The sequence below is a fragment of the Haemaphysalis longicornis genome, unplaced genomic scaffold, assembly GCF_048455015.1.
Source record: "Haemaphysalis longicornis isolate Haplotype H1 unplaced genomic scaffold, Haemaphysalis longicornis Haplotype H1 scaffold_13, whole genome shotgun sequence".
NCBI lineage: Eukaryota > Metazoa > Arthropoda > Arachnida > Ixodida > Ixodidae > Haemaphysalis > Haemaphysalis longicornis.
In genome coordinates, this window is record NW_027526233.1 from 64,775,125 (window position 1) to 64,792,967 (window position 17,843).

Here is a 17,843-nt window from a genome sequence, read left to right on the forward strand (position 1 = left end):
CCACTAATCATAGAATGGCACATTAGACAGTTCATCGCAGCGTAAACAATCATTTACGGCATCGTTTATTCGTGTCAGTTCCGGCTTCAACAAAACGATCGCCGAGTGGCTGCAATGACGGGAGGTAGCACGTGATGTCACCATTCCTGTCGCACCGCTGCGGTCTGGACGCACGCGCCCAGACCGGCCGAGGTCTTCACCATCCCCATGTGCCCGGGCAGCATGACATCAGTCCCAAAACCATGATGTAGTACACACGGTGTAGCAGCGTGCGCCAACTGCAACCGTCACGTCGGCAGTTTGGGGCAAGGAGCAGATGATGTCATGCTGGCCCGCTCTGGGCTCTCTCGTGCGGGCAGAGGTTAAAATGGATTTAAAATGTGTTACGCCGAACGGTTGCTGTTGAAACTTGCTAGGAGATATCTCCTGATAAAAGGGACACATTGCACATAGTTATCTCAGCTTCGAAATTTTGTGTCACTACTCCTTTATATGAAAATATACTGCTCCTCTGTTTACACCAGTCGCGCACTTGTTCCCGGAAATCCCAGTGTGCATGATGCTGCTCAGTTCCACTCACTCTCGGGAAGTAAAATAACTTTCGCTTGAAGCATGCGTCATTAGTCATAGCAGCATTAACATGTCCAACCACCCTTAACGAAGGTGTGCCAAAATTTACGCAAGTGTTGATTTCTTGGATTGGATTGAATCGGATTTGAGCTATAGATGGTGTCCGTGGCGCCGCTGCTAGCTGCTTTGCAGCTGATTTTGCTTTTACTAGTCGCTTTGTAGCCAAGTTTACTTCGAGCCCGAGCGTGACGCGTGCACAAATTTGGAGGCTGCTGTCAGTGAAAATAAAAAGCTCGTGTTAAATGTTTCAAATGTGGTGCTTGACAGCTTTGCACTGACCGAGCTGAATCAACGATTCAATTAAGGGGGACACTGGTCTTAAAACAACTTTTTAATTTTCAAGTAAACTTTGTGAAACTTGTCAGTCTTGCTGCTTTTTCTCCGACTGATTTAGAATATGCCATTATTTTTTCAGCTGGTCAATTAGGTCCCAAGGTAATTAGAGATAATTAGCCATTTCTGGATGAACAATAGACAAAACAGTGTTTGTCATAAAACAGTAATCTTTAAACTTTTTCCAATACTATGAACCCTGGTAAATGCAATAAGAGAATCGGTTTTTTGGTACATCATTCGGAACTAGTTTTACAGCTCATTAAACTTTCGTGTTTAAATGGGCATTTGAAATGGTTCCTTGCCACTGGTGCCACCAAAGTTTGGCAACCAGAAAAATTGCTTTTGCCTTCCAGGCCCAAACTTCAAGCAGTGGTAAGATCTGCTCCAGACCAGATGAATGTTCTTTTACAAAGGCCAAATACAGAAATCCGAATAAAGAATACATTTGAGTGAAGCCATTTTATGCAAAAACAAATTTGATATGTACATCAGTATGAAAAACTACATATGTGTTTCAATTTTCATCATCGTAAGTAAAAATGAAGTTTTTTGTAATTAAGATTAGTGTGTCCGCTTAATCAAAAACATGTCCTTCATGTCAGGCTAACCGCACTCTTGACTATTTACATCGAAATTTCTCTCTTGCTTCGGTAAACCTAAAACTTCTTCTCTACAAAACATTACTGCGGCTAAAACTTGAATATGCGTCTTCTATTTGGGATCCTCACACGCTATAACACTCTCATAGACAGTATCGAATCCATTCAAAATCACTCTGCACGTTCTCTTATGTCTAACTATTTCCACACTGCAAGGGTCACGTCAATGAAATCAAATCTCAACCTGACTAACCTTTCACTGCGGCACAAAAATTCACGTCTGTGTCTCTTTCGTAAGATCTGTCATACTAATAGAGCCCTCTCCATTTCACTATTTTTGCCCCCAACTTACATATCATCACGCAGGGATCACCAAAACAAAGTTGGCATCCCTTTCAGTCGCATGAACCAATATTTCAACTCCTTTGTCACCCCAAAACTTCCGGCAACTGCAACCACGCTTTCAAAACAGCCATTTCGAACGCTGATTTCTAATTGATTGTAATACTGCCTTTTTGCTGTATGTTTTTTATTTGTTTGCCTACTCCTCTCTGCAATGCCCTGCGCCTTGAGAGTAAATGAATGAAATGAAAGGAAATGTTGTCCTCTTCCCGTCTCCTGCCACACAGGGCAAGGACACGCGCAACACGCAGCTTCAGCGGCTGCGGGACCACATAGCCAACGTGTACCTGCGCCGGGGACTCAAGTGGATCGTGCTCTTCCCCGAGGGCGGGTTCCTCCACAAGAGGCGCGCCACCAGCCAGAGGTGTGTGTGTGTGTTGGCGTTACCTGGCCCTGTGGGATAGGACGAGCACGAATCATTTGAAGATGTGTCTGCGATATAATTTTAGCCTTTTTTTCTTTGTGGCCAAGTTTTACAGACGTGAGCTATTTCAAAACTTTGAGACACTTTAGTTCTTGCTGCTGAGGATTAACTCAGGCAGGTGTTTGCAAAAGAAGCTCGTGACATTCCGATTGCGCAAGATGAAAACGATTTGGCGCGTAATGCGTTACTGATTCTCTGAAAATTGCAGACCACCGAATCCTAGCCCTTCAGTTTTCCCACCAAGGGTTGTTGAAATGCAGGACTTGCTAAGACGCCCAGTTGGCTTGGCTGTCAGCAGTAAGCATTGTGTGAGCGATGGCTGAGTTCTCCTTAAACTCCTTTGGTGACATTTCACGAACCCCGTTGAGTTTGAGTACCATCCAGATCAAGCCTTTAAACATGGCTGCGTGAGAGGACCCCCTCTTGGGGTTTTCTTTTCCCTGGCAGTTAGATTCACGACAATGATGAAGATCATGAATGTGACCCGCATTGGGTGGATAGGTTGCCCGATGATCGAAGTACCGTATAATGCGGAATATAGGGCGAGATTTTTTACAGAAAAATTTGCCAAAAAGTCACCCCTCGACCTATATTGCAGTCACTGGCAATTGTCATCTGGCGACCGGGCAGCCCATCGAGCCCATCCAAACCCCAAAGGCACCATCGCCACCACCATCAATCGGACGCGACGCCATCTTTGTTTTGTTGCTTCTCTCGCTGTCGGCGAGTGTGTGCGTGCTATTTGCTCAAAATGAGTTTAGGCACTTGGCGCCAGTTTACAGCAGCATTTAAAAGAAAAGTTGGGGGTTTTCCAAAACCAATGACGTGTCCGCCTTGCACCAGTTCGGTGTCACCAAAAGAAGTGTTGCTAGCGGCGTTAGCTGAAGGGGCAGCTCTGAGTATGCAACGCTCGGAAGGCCTTGTTTCATGGGCGCTGCTCTGTGCACAAGTGCTGCTGTACAAAGGGACAAATTTTGTCCGCTAGCGTCGTGCGATGTCTCTACGAATGGATACCCCAAGATGTTTGCTGACCGCCTGCAGAGACTAGCTGTCGCTCCGGTCTGCACACGAGTGTCCCATGCTTTGCGCTCGCTTCACGATGACATGGGCTTGCGAGTGTTTAAGAAGGGCTGCATAAGCAATTCCCTGGACTGCACCGAGGACGACCTGCTGTGTGGGCGACAGCGAGCCAGAAGCAGTCGTCCGACGATACTTCAGACAGTTTTAAATGAGTAATCTGAGACGAAACAAGTTATAGCCTCAATAAAACAATGGTTGGTACCTAATTTTTTTTTTGCATTTTTTGGCTACAAGGTAAGGGGGTCGACCTATATTCCGCCTCGACCTATATTCCGCATTATACGGTAATGATCACATGGCATGGCTCGTCGGCCAACTGCACGTAGCCGACAACGGTCTACTCCAAGCAAAAGCAAGATGTACAATATGTTGCACACTGTATTTACACTACATATTTACAACTCTCAAGGCTCGCAGAAAAGAGGTCGGACAAGGCCCGCGTCAAGTGGGGCACACCTCTTTCCCCTCTCGTCTCCTCTTTTCGGCCCCAAAAACATCAAACTCTTTGGTTTTGCCCCTAAAACCCCGCCCACAACAGGGACGTCACAACTTGAGAGTGGGGATGGCTCTTGGATTAGCCCACACTAGGCCACCGATTGGTCACCGTGACAGACAAAGCTAGGTGGGTTCAAAATAGTCACGTGACCCATCTCTCTCTCTCCTACAGAAACCCAGAGGTGTTCCGCAAAACGCAAATATAAAAACCAACCAACAAGAAGCAAACCTAACGATGGCCATCGGTTTATCAGGTGGCTCGTCTTAACCGTGCGCGGCTATAATTGTGCCCTGCGGTGCCAGAATTCCTTTCTCTTGTAAACACGTGGAGCACCTAACAAAGCCTGGTCGCCTACCCATTCGTGCATCCCAGCCACCGAGTCGCCAGGGTCAGACGTGTGACAAATGGAAACTTCACCCAGTAGCTTTGAGCAGTGTGACAGTGGTAGACAGAACGTCTAGAGCCCTCTTCCTATCTAACGTCTAGTGCCCTTTTCCTATCTTTGACACCTTGACTGACCTCCAGCTCCCGTCTGCTTCGGGCTTTTTCGTGGCGGTAATCGCGGTCGTTAAGACGTCAGTGGTCCCCCGCTGCCGGTTTTCCAAACGAACGCAAGGGAATCCTCCTTCGAAAGCTGACATCGCTTATAATTGTTTTGGGGTGACCGACGCATTTGTACAAGACCTCTCCGTGCGCGCTCGTCGGGTGAACACAACAGCGCGGCGAACAAAAAAGCTTCCGCAGTTCTTCCCCTTTCCTCTCTCGCCCAAGTCAGCTTGGCCGTTGTGAAAGCACACACAATACAGGTAAACACGCTCTACCCAACAAACGATACCTAGTTGCCGGGCGGTATTAATTGAGTGAGTTGCGCTTACTTGAAACTGCCCATATGTGTTTGATTGGCATATGTATTAGTGATCAGCTGAGTGGGGCCAAAATTTCCCCAGAAAAGGTATTCAAGAGTAGAAATATTGAGATACATTGGCTGCAAATGCCCAAAACGGGTAGTACTTGCATACATGTGCAATTTGTTATGACCTGTGCTCTGGAACTGTTCTGGTCGGCCCACAGGGATGTTCTATTATTAGGATGCACCTTGAATGAGAGATTCCTCGAGCTCTTGTGAAAATTTGTCAAGAGTTCCTCCCTCAGCAGTCAGCAGCAAATACTCGCCATGGCGCAGCTACTGTCGACATGAAATCGGCAGTGTTGTGTCGTCGCATGTGGCAATCAAAAGTGAGAGAGGCATCTTGCAGATTGAGAGCGTTGGTGCTTTTGTTCAGTGGAAAGAAAGGCAGTGAATATGTGTAGCAGATTGTGAAGCAAGAGCTGCATGGACTTGGGCAATAGAGAGAGGACCAGCACAGACTTTCGAGCTTATATTTCAAATTTGGCATCGGACACTATTGACCACAGGTTATAATAATTTCCCAGTCACGTGGCATCACGTTTTATGTTCTCCTTGGTTCCTACAAAGTTTTCCCCAATTTCTCTGCCCATTTTTTTTGTGTGTGTGGTATTCTATCACTCAAAAGACCAGTTTCTACTGCTTTTAAATTAAAGTGGCCTGGGTTTACGCTACGAATTTTATCAAATTTTGTGTGTCAGTTATGAGGCTGTTGAAAAGGGAATCAGTTTTAAACGGTGCATTTTTTCACTTCGGAAGTTATAAATGCAACTACCCACATGTTCCCAAAGCGTCTGCACCACTGTATGAAAGAAGGCCACTGTTTGTGTGAGGATGCGGTGCATTGATTTCTCCAGCAATGTTAACTGTAAACAATAAAGAAGGCATAACGTTTCCCAGTGGCATGCTAATTTCATCGTGGCTACTGTGGTTAAGAAAGTGCACAGCTTGCTTTCATTCAGAAACCTTTCAGGAAGGCAGCGAGACAAAAATTTGAAGGTAGGTCGGGGTAATTGGTTCATGATGTATGGTAAACTAGTCAGTGTGGTTGAGTCGGAGGTGCAGAAATTTATTTATTTATTTGTTTGTTTGTTTGTGTATTTATTTATTTGTCACTAATAATAATGAATAATGATAACTAAATAATCAGTTTACTAATTTAATTTAATTTCGATAAGTGCCCACAAACAGCTTGATGCCTTCAGTGTGGTGCACAGAAGAAACAAAGGAAAGGAAAGAAAAGGGAAATGTGTGCAGTAGAAAAAGAAGAGCATAAAAAAGAAAATAACAATGAAACAAATGTCACATGAGACTGACTTGCACACAATTCAACAACACAAAAGCACACACTCCGGCTTTAGACACATTTTTAGCAGGTCGGATAAAAGTGCTGTGACAGTCAGATACTCAGGTCAAGTGCCTCAAGTGAATGAATGCATGTATAAACTTACTTTCTGTAGTCTAATATACGTGTTCGAGTTAAAATGGGTGTTTGAGCAGCAAAGCTGCAGCTTATCTTTGAGGCACAAAGTACAGATCAATTCGGGTGATCTTGCAATTTTTAACGCATGACAGAATCTTGCTTGTAGGGGTGTTCTAGTTATCTTTCCCTCTTCGTCCCTGCTACAAGAGACACTTGGTTATAAGAGACATTTGAATGAAGGCGGTTTGGTTGGTTTTGCTATCTTCGCCATGTTAGCAACATTGCATACAAGAGACCTTGGTTACAAGAGGCGCGTTTTTTGGTTCCCTTGAGTGTCTCTTGTAATGGGGTTTTACTTTACCTCTAAAAAGAGAGACCATTGCACAGTTGGCAGTCGAACTCGCCACCTGCCCTCATTTGTGCAATGCTTTGTCTCCAACTTGCGGTGTAAAAAAGTGCAAAAAGTGTGGCCAGATTTGGCTCAAAATTAGTGAATTCACGAGGTGCGTGTAAAATTATCTGCCCTCGTCCACTTTTAACTTCAGCCGTAGTGGTGTCCCCGAGTGTGCTCTTTTCCCCTGAGCGTGGCACGCACGCTGTTCTCCCCTGCTGCACGTGCAGGTATGCGCGTGCCAACAACTACCCGATCCTGGAGCACGTGACGCTGCCCCGGGTGGGCGCCATGAAGACGGTGCTCGAGACCCTCTCGGCCGACTCCCTGGCCAAGGTTGCCGCTGCCAAGGGTGAGCGTGTTGCTTCGAGGGCCCTCTTGCACCATGGATGCCCGTCTAGCTAGGGTAGGAACGTAGTGGGTGTGTGCGCTTTCGAGTGTTTGGCATCTGTGGAGGGGGCAACACTGAGGCGAACTTTGTGGGTGGGTGTAGCTAGCGCTAGTCGGCAACAGCAGCCGTTTTGGCGTTTATCAGCGTTGCGAGATTGCCGTGTCTACGGCCTCGCCGTTAATTTCCAACAGGTCGTTTGTTAGCAACAGTACTGAAGATGCCGAAAAACGGCATCTTTGGACAAACTTCTGCTGCTGAAATGCTGTTACACGCGTTGTCTTTGATTCGCGCTTGCAATGACGTCGGTCGCGCACAGCCGTAGAGCTGACAAGCTAAGCCTAGCAGAGTTGACTGACTAAAGCGCATTAACAACAAAATGGCGGTGCCTGTGAACCGTCGCAGTGTAAACAAGTCAAGCTCCCGTGATGCAAACTGACCAATGGTCATTCCGGCAACACGGATTTAAGAGCGACCATACTCTGTACCCTGATCTAGGGACACTAGGTGTGGCATTGGTGGACTGCTCTATCTCAGGGTTAATCATTTTAGGGGGAATGGGTACAGACCCACAATGGATGTGTCCATGCACATGGAAACGTGTAATTAGCTACTTACTTAACATATACAGTGGAGCCCCTGTTATGACAAACTGATCAGAATCTCCCCAAATTCATTTGTTGCACCTGCTGTTTATCGTAAGGGACCCTGTAAAGCAGTGCTCGCGTCCTTTAGTTGGCGGCCACAACCCATTGTGGCAATGTTCTTCTACATCTCAGGCTCTGTTTTCTCTGTGGCCATTGTGGCCTCAGAAGTCATGACGCACAACGGAAGCAACAAAATGCTCTGGTCAGTACAAGTCAGCTGAGTGCATTGGCGGCAAACCGCTGCGTTTTTCTTCAGGAGCCAGCACACCCCCCCACCTCCGGGGCTTGTGTTTTAGTTCACGTGGAATGCAGTTCTGAACACACGGGCTTGGCTTTCGTTGTAAACACGGAAAATATTGTCAAAGCTATTGCAAATGCCGGTTTCTGTTTTTCCCTTGTGCCACTCGTGCATTCGGTGGGAGATCACCTGTCATCCACGTTCTCTTGGATCTGTGCACTTGAGTTGGGTGTTGGTATCGGGAAAACTGCGTGTTTCTTCTTTCTCGAATGAGAAGCAGCGTTAGAGCACATGCATTGGACGCTTTTGATTGGCAACAGAAGGCTGTGAAACAGCTTGCCAGCCTCAGGTGTTGCACCTACCCTACACGCTATGCACGACACGTCGTGGGGTACAATCGCCAGGAGGCGGTTTCTTAGCCTTCAACCCAGCGTCCGGGCTAATTCAGGTACTAGCGCCATATTCTCCCCTGGTGAGCCTGGGGAAACATTATTGTGTTGTTATTGCCACAGCAACGCCGTCACCATGTTGGCCTTGAATGTGCTATAGTTTGTCAAGGCACTCATGCAGCAAGGAGCAGCAAGGCGATGGCTGCTCTGCTGCGACTGGCATGCAGCCAGCCCAGCTACGCTGCCCTGAGTACGAACGACTCCAGCTCGAGTGTCACTTGAACACTTTATCCGTGTTACGTGCACGAACGCAACGTGCGACGACAAACACTGATGCCCAATAGAACGCAGACAAGGTTGCCTGTCATCGAGCATAGCAACACGTCCTATCCTTCAGCTCAGCTTCGCGGCATACGAACAAGGTTCTCATCTTTTGCTAACAGCGCTCAAAGAGACGTCGCGTTACATCATAGTGTCCGACCGAGCACACACGAGAAATCTCCCACTACACGACACGAAAAAAAAAAAAGACAGGAGGAGTGTTTCCCCAGTGCCACTGCGTCTAGGAGTGCAATAATAGAACCAAAACTAGAAAAAGTAACATTGGCCTGGCCTTGGCCACAAATAGTGCAGGAGAGGGGCACGTACTGTTTGTTTGGACTTCCTTTCTCTTCACGAGAGGGCTGGTTTGGGCGTGTTTGTAGGTCATGGCAACAAATGGAAGTGCCAATTGAGAGAGCACGGACAAGCAATTAGACACACACACACACACACACACACACGAGACACTCACATTTGGTTGGCAGTTGGCCCTTGTCCTTGTTGTCTTAGCGCTTACATTCCTTGCCATTCTCTGTCCTCTCTCTTGTGCGGTTATTTCTCGCTGGCTGCAATGGGATTTGAAATATTTCGGCACGTATGAAGAAGTGCTTTGAAGTGGTGTCTCGTAATGCGTGCCACAGTTGAGTGCTGTAACTGACTACATTCCCACTCGCGTTTCTTCCCAGACAATAGGCCATAGGTTTAGTTGGTTGTTCAATAGTGGCGGCCATGTTTGCTCATTACCAGTGCATCGGGGTCGCTATGGGTGGGCTTGATTGCATGTGCCTCCTGTTCATAGACCCGGTTGTCGTAAAAGCGTTTCTCCGTTGTGTGTGGTCCTTATGAGCTGGAATTGGTTTCCACAACGCGATGCCAGAACAGGCAGCGGGGATTTCGAAAACATGCTCCAAATGTGGCAGTAGAAAGAGGCATAAATTTGCCAGCGTGGAGGGCCGTTTTCCTCAGTAGTGCAGAGCAGTGTAGATGGAGAGGGCAAGTAAACTGTTCATTGGAACTCCGAAACTTGAAAAACCTTCACAGTTGCAACGAAGCGTTTCAAAAGAGTCCCATGGGAAGGGGAACACCCCTCTTCCCCTCCTACGTTTTTCTGCCTCTGCACTGGAGGTTATGCAAAGTTGTATGGGATTTTCTGCGTAGACGTGACGAGGTGGGTGATAGTGCTTGCATTGGTTCTTGCTTCTCGTACCGCCGTGCCTAAAATAGTCCCAGCTCGCTCAGCAAGAACCTATTTTGGTGCTTGTTAAAGATCCCCAGGTGGTCAAAATTAATCTGGAGCCCTCCACTTCGCCTGTGTAGCATCGGCGCATTAAACCTCATAATAAATCAACCAATCTTGGCGCTGGCGTAGGACAGCAGCCACCAATTCCACAAACAAGATTTTGTGACGTCATAGAACTTTTGCTAGAAAGTGTTTTGCTTAACGTTTTCCTTAATATCTCGCTTATTTGTTTGAAGTTTGCGACAAAAGGGGTCTCTTTGTTATATGAACGAAGCGGGCTTTTTAATGAAGAGAACCTGTAATTTGTCTTTGTCTTTGAGGGTGCAGACTGGTATGAAATTGAGCGTTGTGGAGTTTTTGTGCTGATTTCGAATCTGCAATTAGAGTTTTTGCAAGTCATTTCTTGAGGTAATGAATTGCCATTATTTTGGGTCACAATTACAAAATAACCTCTCCATACAGAATGGTGATGACCACACGGCTAGGCAGACAAATGGCCAAAGAATACAATGTTGGAAAAAAAGCTTTTATGCTTTAGCTATTTTTGAGCGGTTTACAACAAACTGGGCTTCACTCCTTTCGCACTGTGCCAGAAAAGGGCTCACAAGTGGCGTCAATTGAGCACACTAATTTTGCCAAAGCCTCCCCTTAAAAATTTGCTTCCAACATTGTATTCTCGGCTCATTTAGGTGTCGGAAGCAAAAACATTGCAGTCGTACCTGCTCTGGGTGCCCCGAGATATCCGCTGGCAAAACGCTAGCTTCACGTTGCCAGAAAAGTGCCGTTTCACCGTCAAATTCTGCGCAAGCTGAGCTGCAGAGCGCATGTTAACATGCTATTTGAAATATGAATATATCAGTCTGTGTGGTCGAGATTAATCCGGAGCCCTTCGCTACGGTGTGCCTTACAGTTTAGGTGTCGCTCTGACGCGTTAAGCCCTGTAATGTAACCTGTCCCCTGTGGTGGTGGTGTTTGCAGGGGGTAGCAGCGGCAGCAGCAGCAGCAGCGCGGAGGAGCCCATCAAGTGGGTGATCGACATCACCATCGGCTACCCGGACATGGGCAAGCCCCTGGACCTGTTCGCCATCTCGGGCGGCTTCCGCAAGCAGTGCGTCGTGCACATGCACTACCGGCGCTTCCCCATCGCCCAGGTGCCCGTCCATGATTCTGAGGTGCGTGCTGCTGCTGTCCGTTCCTTTCCTCCACCCCCTCCGTGTGCATTACTTACCGTCTTTGCACGAGTTTAACAACGCACACCTTTTTGGCCAAAAGCAGCCTTCAAATTAGTGTGAGTGTCACAATCGGGTGCGAAATCGAAACCGGCTTTAAAGCGTCTGGTGGCATCGGCACAGGTACAAACTCCTCCTAAAATCCAACTCAATCCAATCCAAAACAATCAGACAACGCCTGGGGAGTAAATATTGCGTATCCATGCCTCGATGAGCACGCCTTGGTCAGCTGTTGTGCATGTTGGAAGGGGGGGGGGTTGAGCCCAAAAATGCGTACTTTGACCGATATTGCATATACATAGTACAGACTCTTTGTTCTTTCTACAGGCCTGCAGCGTTCGTGCGAGGGCAAAGAATCGCCTAAACACCGTTTTCAAAGCTTATTAGCACCGGCACTTAGAAAAGGCCTAGTGCATGTTAAGTGTGTAAAGACTCGTGATAAGCTGAGCAATAAAGCAAGAACATAACTAGGAGCAATTATTAATCAGCTATAAAAATCGGTCGTGGCCGTCAGAATTAGCTAGGCTCTTTTAAATCCCTTAGTGACGAGGCAAGTTTACCCAAAACCGTTCGTCAAACAAATCGGATCGCTGCCTGATGTTCCCTAAGGCAGCATCCACATTTTTTATTATTTTATTCTGGTCACTGAAACAGCTGATACGAAATAACCTGATGAAGGACAGCTGTGAAATCGAAAGTTAGACCATTTGGTCTGCGCACAGCCACTGGCAGATTGCACACAATGGATGGGAACCGACTTGAGGCATTTCTTACCTTTTTCACCAAACGGAACAGGAACGATGCAGGTGTGGGAATAATAAAGAGCGAACTTCTCTGAACCCGATTACTTTATTACATACAGAAACTGTGACGTGGGCAGACTCAACTCCGGGTGCATCACACAGAGTATTCGATAGCACTGTTGTTCAATCTCACCGGAGTTGCATTTATCAGTAGTGGCCTTGTTCTTGACGGTCGAGCGGACTGTCTGCTTAGACAGGCCTGTACATCTGGCAATGTCGGCCTGTTTGTTCCCATGTTCCACAGCGTTAATTACACTTCATTTGTCCGATAGTGAAATCACCTGCCCTGCCACTCATGCCGCTGGTCTCTCAAAAAAAAAAAAAAGAGGGGGGGGGGCTTTGGCACTGGCTTGGTTTGGCTTCACCAACAACCCGGCTGCCAGCAATGTTACCAGACATAACAGTTTTCTTGCCAAACTAAGCAAAAAAAGAGCATACCGTGTGCCGGCCCTGCGGAAGTCCGCTATAAACATTCAGTCGAAACAATTTAACGCCTAAAATTTAGTCTGTTGTAGCCGATAGTCTGCTCTAACCAGGTGTGCTATGAGCGGTGGTGACTCCATGGGGACCAGAAAAACCAACGGAAATGGTCTTTTGTAACTAGAGTCTACTAGAAGGATCTTTGTGGGACGAACCGAGCACTCCACCTGAAGCAGCGCTTGTTGATTGAATAGAGGGCGCAGAGGGCGAAGTTGATTCTTGCCGACTGCGCTCGCACAGGCGTGCGGCATCATGCAGGCAGCGCTTTTTCACGTTTAGCCCAATTTTTGTGTCAACAGGAACACCACATGCAGCGGCAGCAGGGTAGGAACATCTCAGAATAAATTAAAAGCGACCTTTAGAGGCTTTGCGACAAAAGTGTGCCCTGCTTTTTTTTTTTTTTTTTTTTTTTTTTTTTTTTTTTTTGTCAACAGCGCGGAAAAAAGAACGAAAGATGAATAGAGGTGACAGCGACAAACGTTGGAGTACCAGCTTCCACTATTTTGTTTCCGTGTTCCCTTTTAACCGTCCTGGCGTAAAATGGAATGAATAGAAATAAACATGGGCAGTGCTGCGTTAACTTTTGCTGCATTTGTTTAATAATGGCGGGGCATCTCATTGCAGCATCAATGAAGCCAGTCGAGGAATCTGGCTATATTTGCAGTTTACACTAACTTTCCAGCACGTTCTCTACGGAATATGATTTTTAAAATGTTGCGGTCGTAACCCAAAGCCTATACATATTGCTGAAGTGTGTGTGCCAGTTATTTAAAAGTGAATGCGGCATCTTTGTGCCACTTTCTGTTAAACATATTCCAAGTTGCGGCCCTTGATTTGACTGTACGCCCGGGAGCGATGTGCGGCTTTTCGCATACTCTGCGAAACTTTAGTCAGATTTTGGTATCCTATTTGACCATGCATACGCTCTTCCCAGAACACCGCGAATAGATGCACTATTTTACATATGTACTGAGAATATGCCATGCAGACCGGTCCCGATATTTTATTAGAGCAATTAACGGTCTTATTTGGGCTCTGAATAAACATGAAGCTTCTGTGTAGCGTACTAAATCATGGTTGGGAGTGCAGATAAAATGAATGATTGGGAAGACTGCTTCAGCGGAATTACAGGTTGAAAGCAGAAGATGGCTAGCAATTGTATCCGTCCAGATTAGAAAAACATTGGCACTGGACTGAGCCTGCCAACTTTTTGATCATTAACCGCAGCATCCCATTATATCAGAAGAACCGCCGCGTCAGTAGAACAAGCAGCAGCTGGTCAACTAATGCGATCTGTCCTGACTCCTGCGAGAGGCGCATCCTCGCTCAAAAACTTCTACGTCGAGCGTCGCACCGGGCACATCACGGGCGATTCTCACCTCTTTACCATCGATAACGTGCGTGGGGTCACGCCGTATGTAGCGGTACTCGAAGTGCAGCTCGCACTCCAGGCAGTTTTGTTCCTTAGATTGATCTTCGAGCTTCATTTCTCGGAATGCTAAGGTGCGACGGTCTTTACAGCTTTGGCACCTGCGTAGCCGGCACGGCATCCCGGCGCGGCATCCCGGCACGTAAGAGGGTCGAACGCTCTAGGCATGCCGTGGGCGTTGAAATTAAACACTAAAGGCTCATCGCATCACAACACTGAATGCAGAGAGATAAACAGTGGTTCCACACACTTTTAAAACAAATGATTGATAATGGCTGTGGGACCTCCGATCTGTGGCCCCCGCTATGCTGGTTCTTGGAGCAGCTTGCAGTTCTAACCAGTACAACCCAATCCACGGCGACCGCAGCGCCACCACGGCAACTTTTAACAAGCTGTGCTTCGCAACGAACCAGACACGGAGCCGGCGGCTCGCCCCACTCAGATTCTTCTAGTGTACTTTAGTTGTAACTGGAAACCCTTGTTGACCCGCCATGGTGGCTCAGTGGCTAAGGCGTTGCGCTGCTGAGCACGAGGTCGCGGGTTAGATTCCCGGCTGCGGCGGCCGCTTTTCTGATGGAGGCGGAAAGCAAAAACAGCCGTGTGTACGAGATTTCGACGCACGTTAAAGATCCCCAGGTGGTCACAATCAATCCGGAGCCCTCCACTACGGCGCGCCTCATCGCCTGCGTCGCGTCAGCGCGTTAAACCCTACAATCAATCAATTTACTGTATTTTCGCACATATAACCCACCCCTGCATGTTATCTCTCCTCCCACACTTCCAGCCCGCTGCAAAAGAAAAAAAAATCTTACGGTATTGCCTGCACATTTAATACAGGAAAGGCTGCACCAAAGCTACTGCTCAAGCAACACATAACGTACGATGTAGACAGAAAAGGCGTATATTTAACAAGTAGAATACACTGACTCCAAGGCGAAAGTCTCGATTCACTCAGTGTCTCAGTGTCACTCGCTAGAGCTATCACTTGAGCCGCAGTCCTCACTGTTGTACACAAGGCCATCTTCGGTTCCATCTATGTTTTTTTTTCTTGTTTTCGTCCTTGTTTTTTTTTCCTTGTCCTTGCATGTTTTCTGCAATCGCTGCCATGGAAGGCTTAGTCAGCGTCACTGCGTTGGAGCTTCACGGCACTACGCCCATTGCCGTGAAGCTGCCCTAAAGGAAAAGCCCCGTGTATTATCCGCACCCCTACTTTGCCATTGAAATTTCCGCATTTATTTTTGGTGCGGATTATAGATGTGAAAAAACAGTATCTTTTTTTGACCCCTGTATTCAGAAACCCAAAAGAATTTATGCCTTAAAAGCAGCCATGAAGACAAAATACAAGTTTATGTCATTCAAAAGATTTCATGATTTATAGTGTTGCAGCGCTTGTCCAAATGCAAATTATGCTTTATTCACTGAGAAATTAATTAATTTAAGTTAAAATTTTGACTTTTCCCGCTAAATCGTGCGTTTTCGTGGTCTGCAATGACATCATAGGAACTGATCGGACTGGAGGAGCGGCGGGCGCTCATTACCTTGTTTACCATTAGTGAACCTAGATGGCACCACCATACCGTGGCAAGCCGTCTTCTGCCTTTCATTTGTTTTTGACCGTATTTAAACCTGGCTTGTTTTTGTTTAGAAAGCAAATAATCTTTTCGTGAAACATATAGTGCTCGCCCGACAAATATGGTCACATAAGACACGGTTGCTTGTCCCAATCGGCCAGTGTCATCTGATACAACCCCAAAGCCCTGCAGTGCTGTGCATCTAAACGAAGCATAGTGCACGCAGCACCAACAGCATTACACATCGATACTTCCATGTTTACGTGTGCTTTCATAACTTCCACTGTGTGTCCCACCATTCTTAGGGCTTTAAAAAGAATGTACCCTAAATGTAAGCGCAAATAGTTCGTTCGGCAAGCTTATAAGCCCTGCCTAATTTGTGCTTGCTTTTGCCCGCCTTCGCCAATCGCAGAGCTGTCTCGTGTGACATCATAGGTTCTGTTGCGGGAAATGAGCTACCGGGTCGCATGGCCATTCCCTTTTTTTTTTCCTAATCGTACAGCTTATTTGAGTGAAGTTTACGTTAAAATTAGCATCAGCATGATTCTAGCGAGGCGATCTTTTGAACGAACCCAACTTGTGTTTTCTTTTCATGGCTCCTTTCACAAGGGTCAGGAGAAGACCAGGATAACGAAAGGCCGCAGCACATTTTAGAAACCTTTCTTACAGCGCCGTTATCAAAGGCACACTTTTTGGGGTAAGTCTGGCACCTGCAAATGAGGCAAGTGCGTGACGTGCCAATCCGTGTTCGGCGTGTGGGTGTGACTTGACTTTTGCACCAATAGGGAAGGGTGACCGCTGTGGCGGCGGTTTTGAATTGCTCAGATCAGCCAGATTTCTCACTGGCTGCTCTGTGTATAAAAATTTTGGTTTAACATCATGGCAGCCACAGTATGCTGTATTTTTGCACATATAACCCACCCCTGCATATAATCTGCACCCCCACTTTCAGCTCATCAGGGGGAAAAAAAAGTCCTCGCGTATTGCCTGCACATTTGATACAGGAAAGGCCACATCAAAGCTACTGTTCAAGCAACACATCACGTACTACGTAGACAGAAAAGGCGTATATTTAGCAAGTAGAATACTCCGGCTGAAAGGCGAAAGTCACGATTCACTAATAAAATTCAGCTGTTAGAGTGCGCTTGTCCTTGTCTTTTTTACTTGTCCTTGTATGTTTCGTGCAATCGCTGCCATGGAAGGCTTAGTCAGTGTTACTGCGTAGCAGCTTCACGGCACAACGTGCATTGCCATGAAGCTGCACTAAAGAAAAAACCCCGCATATTATCCACACCACTACTTTGCTGCTGAAATTTTGGCATTTTGGTGCGGGTTATAGATGCACATGAAAATACGGTAACCTCGTTGCAACAGACCATGATGGTGATTGCAATTTCAGTCAGCTGTAAAAAGATTATGAATAATGTAAGTACTGTTACCACAGACTTTGATGAAATTATGGTGAAGTCTGTTACAACAAGAGTTTGGACTTCAGATACAAAAAAAAAATTAAAGTACGGTGGTCTCTTTTTCAAAATTTAGTCACAACTAAAACACTGTTATTTAAGGTCAACATTTTACATTCAGGATGACTTGGGTTTTGTTAAAGGAGCCATGAGGACAAAAACAAGTTCGGTTCACTCAAAAGATTGCCTCGATAGAATCATACTGACACCACTGTTAATGCACACTTCGCTCAAATAAGCTACTTAACTAGGAACAAACGGAATGGGCATGCAACCCACTAGCTCATTTCCCGCAACAGAACCTATGATGTCATATGAGCCCAGCTGTGATTGGCAGAGGACGGAAAAAGCAAACGCAAATTAGGCACGGCTTATAGGCTTTCCGAACGAACTATTTGCACTTAAGTGTAATGCATATTCATTTTACAGCAGTAAGAATGGTGCGGTAAACAATGAAAGTTACGAAAACGCACGTAAGCGTAGAAGTACCGACGCGCACTGCTGTTGGTACTGGGCGCACTATGCTTGTTTTAGCTGCACAGCACTCCGCCGCTTTGAAGTTGTTTTACAGGACACTGGCCAATTGGCGTAAGCGGCGTTGTCTTACATGACCCCGTTTGTCGAGGATACCCCAGGTTTCATGAGACGATCACTTTTTACAGTAAAAAAAACAAGCCAGGTGCAAATACACTCAAAAACAAAGCAACAGCGGACAACGGTTCGTGGATGACTATAGCAGCGCCATCTGGGAGGGCTGACGGACAGCAAGGCCGCAAACCCGAATGACGCAGTGGAAGTTCGCTTGAATACACGCGCTTCTGACGTCATTGCTGACATTACGAAAACCCACGATTTGGCGGGAGAATAAAAATTTTAACCTAAATTGAGCAATTTCTCAGTGAATACGGCGTCATTTGCTGCCGGACAAGCGCGGGGGGCACTATAAAACGCGAA

At 46.6% G+C, this 17,843-nt stretch overlaps 1 protein-coding gene across 1 annotated transcript in view; it reads left to right on the forward strand.

Moving 5' to 3' along the window:
* LOC144164314 (acyl-CoA:lysophosphatidylglycerol acyltransferase 1-like) overlaps positions 1-17,843 on the forward strand; it is a 182,307-nt gene that overhangs the window by 158,668 nt on the left and 5,796 nt on the right. Inside the window, exons 4-6 of the mRNA XM_077694812.1 lie at positions 2,195-2,331; positions 6,919-7,040; positions 10,890-11,083. Of these exons, the coding sequence (XP_077550938.1) occupies positions 2,195-2,331; positions 6,919-7,040; positions 10,890-11,083 (453 nt within the window). The remainder of the gene's footprint in view (positions 1-2,194; positions 2,332-6,918; positions 7,041-10,889; positions 11,084-17,843) is intronic.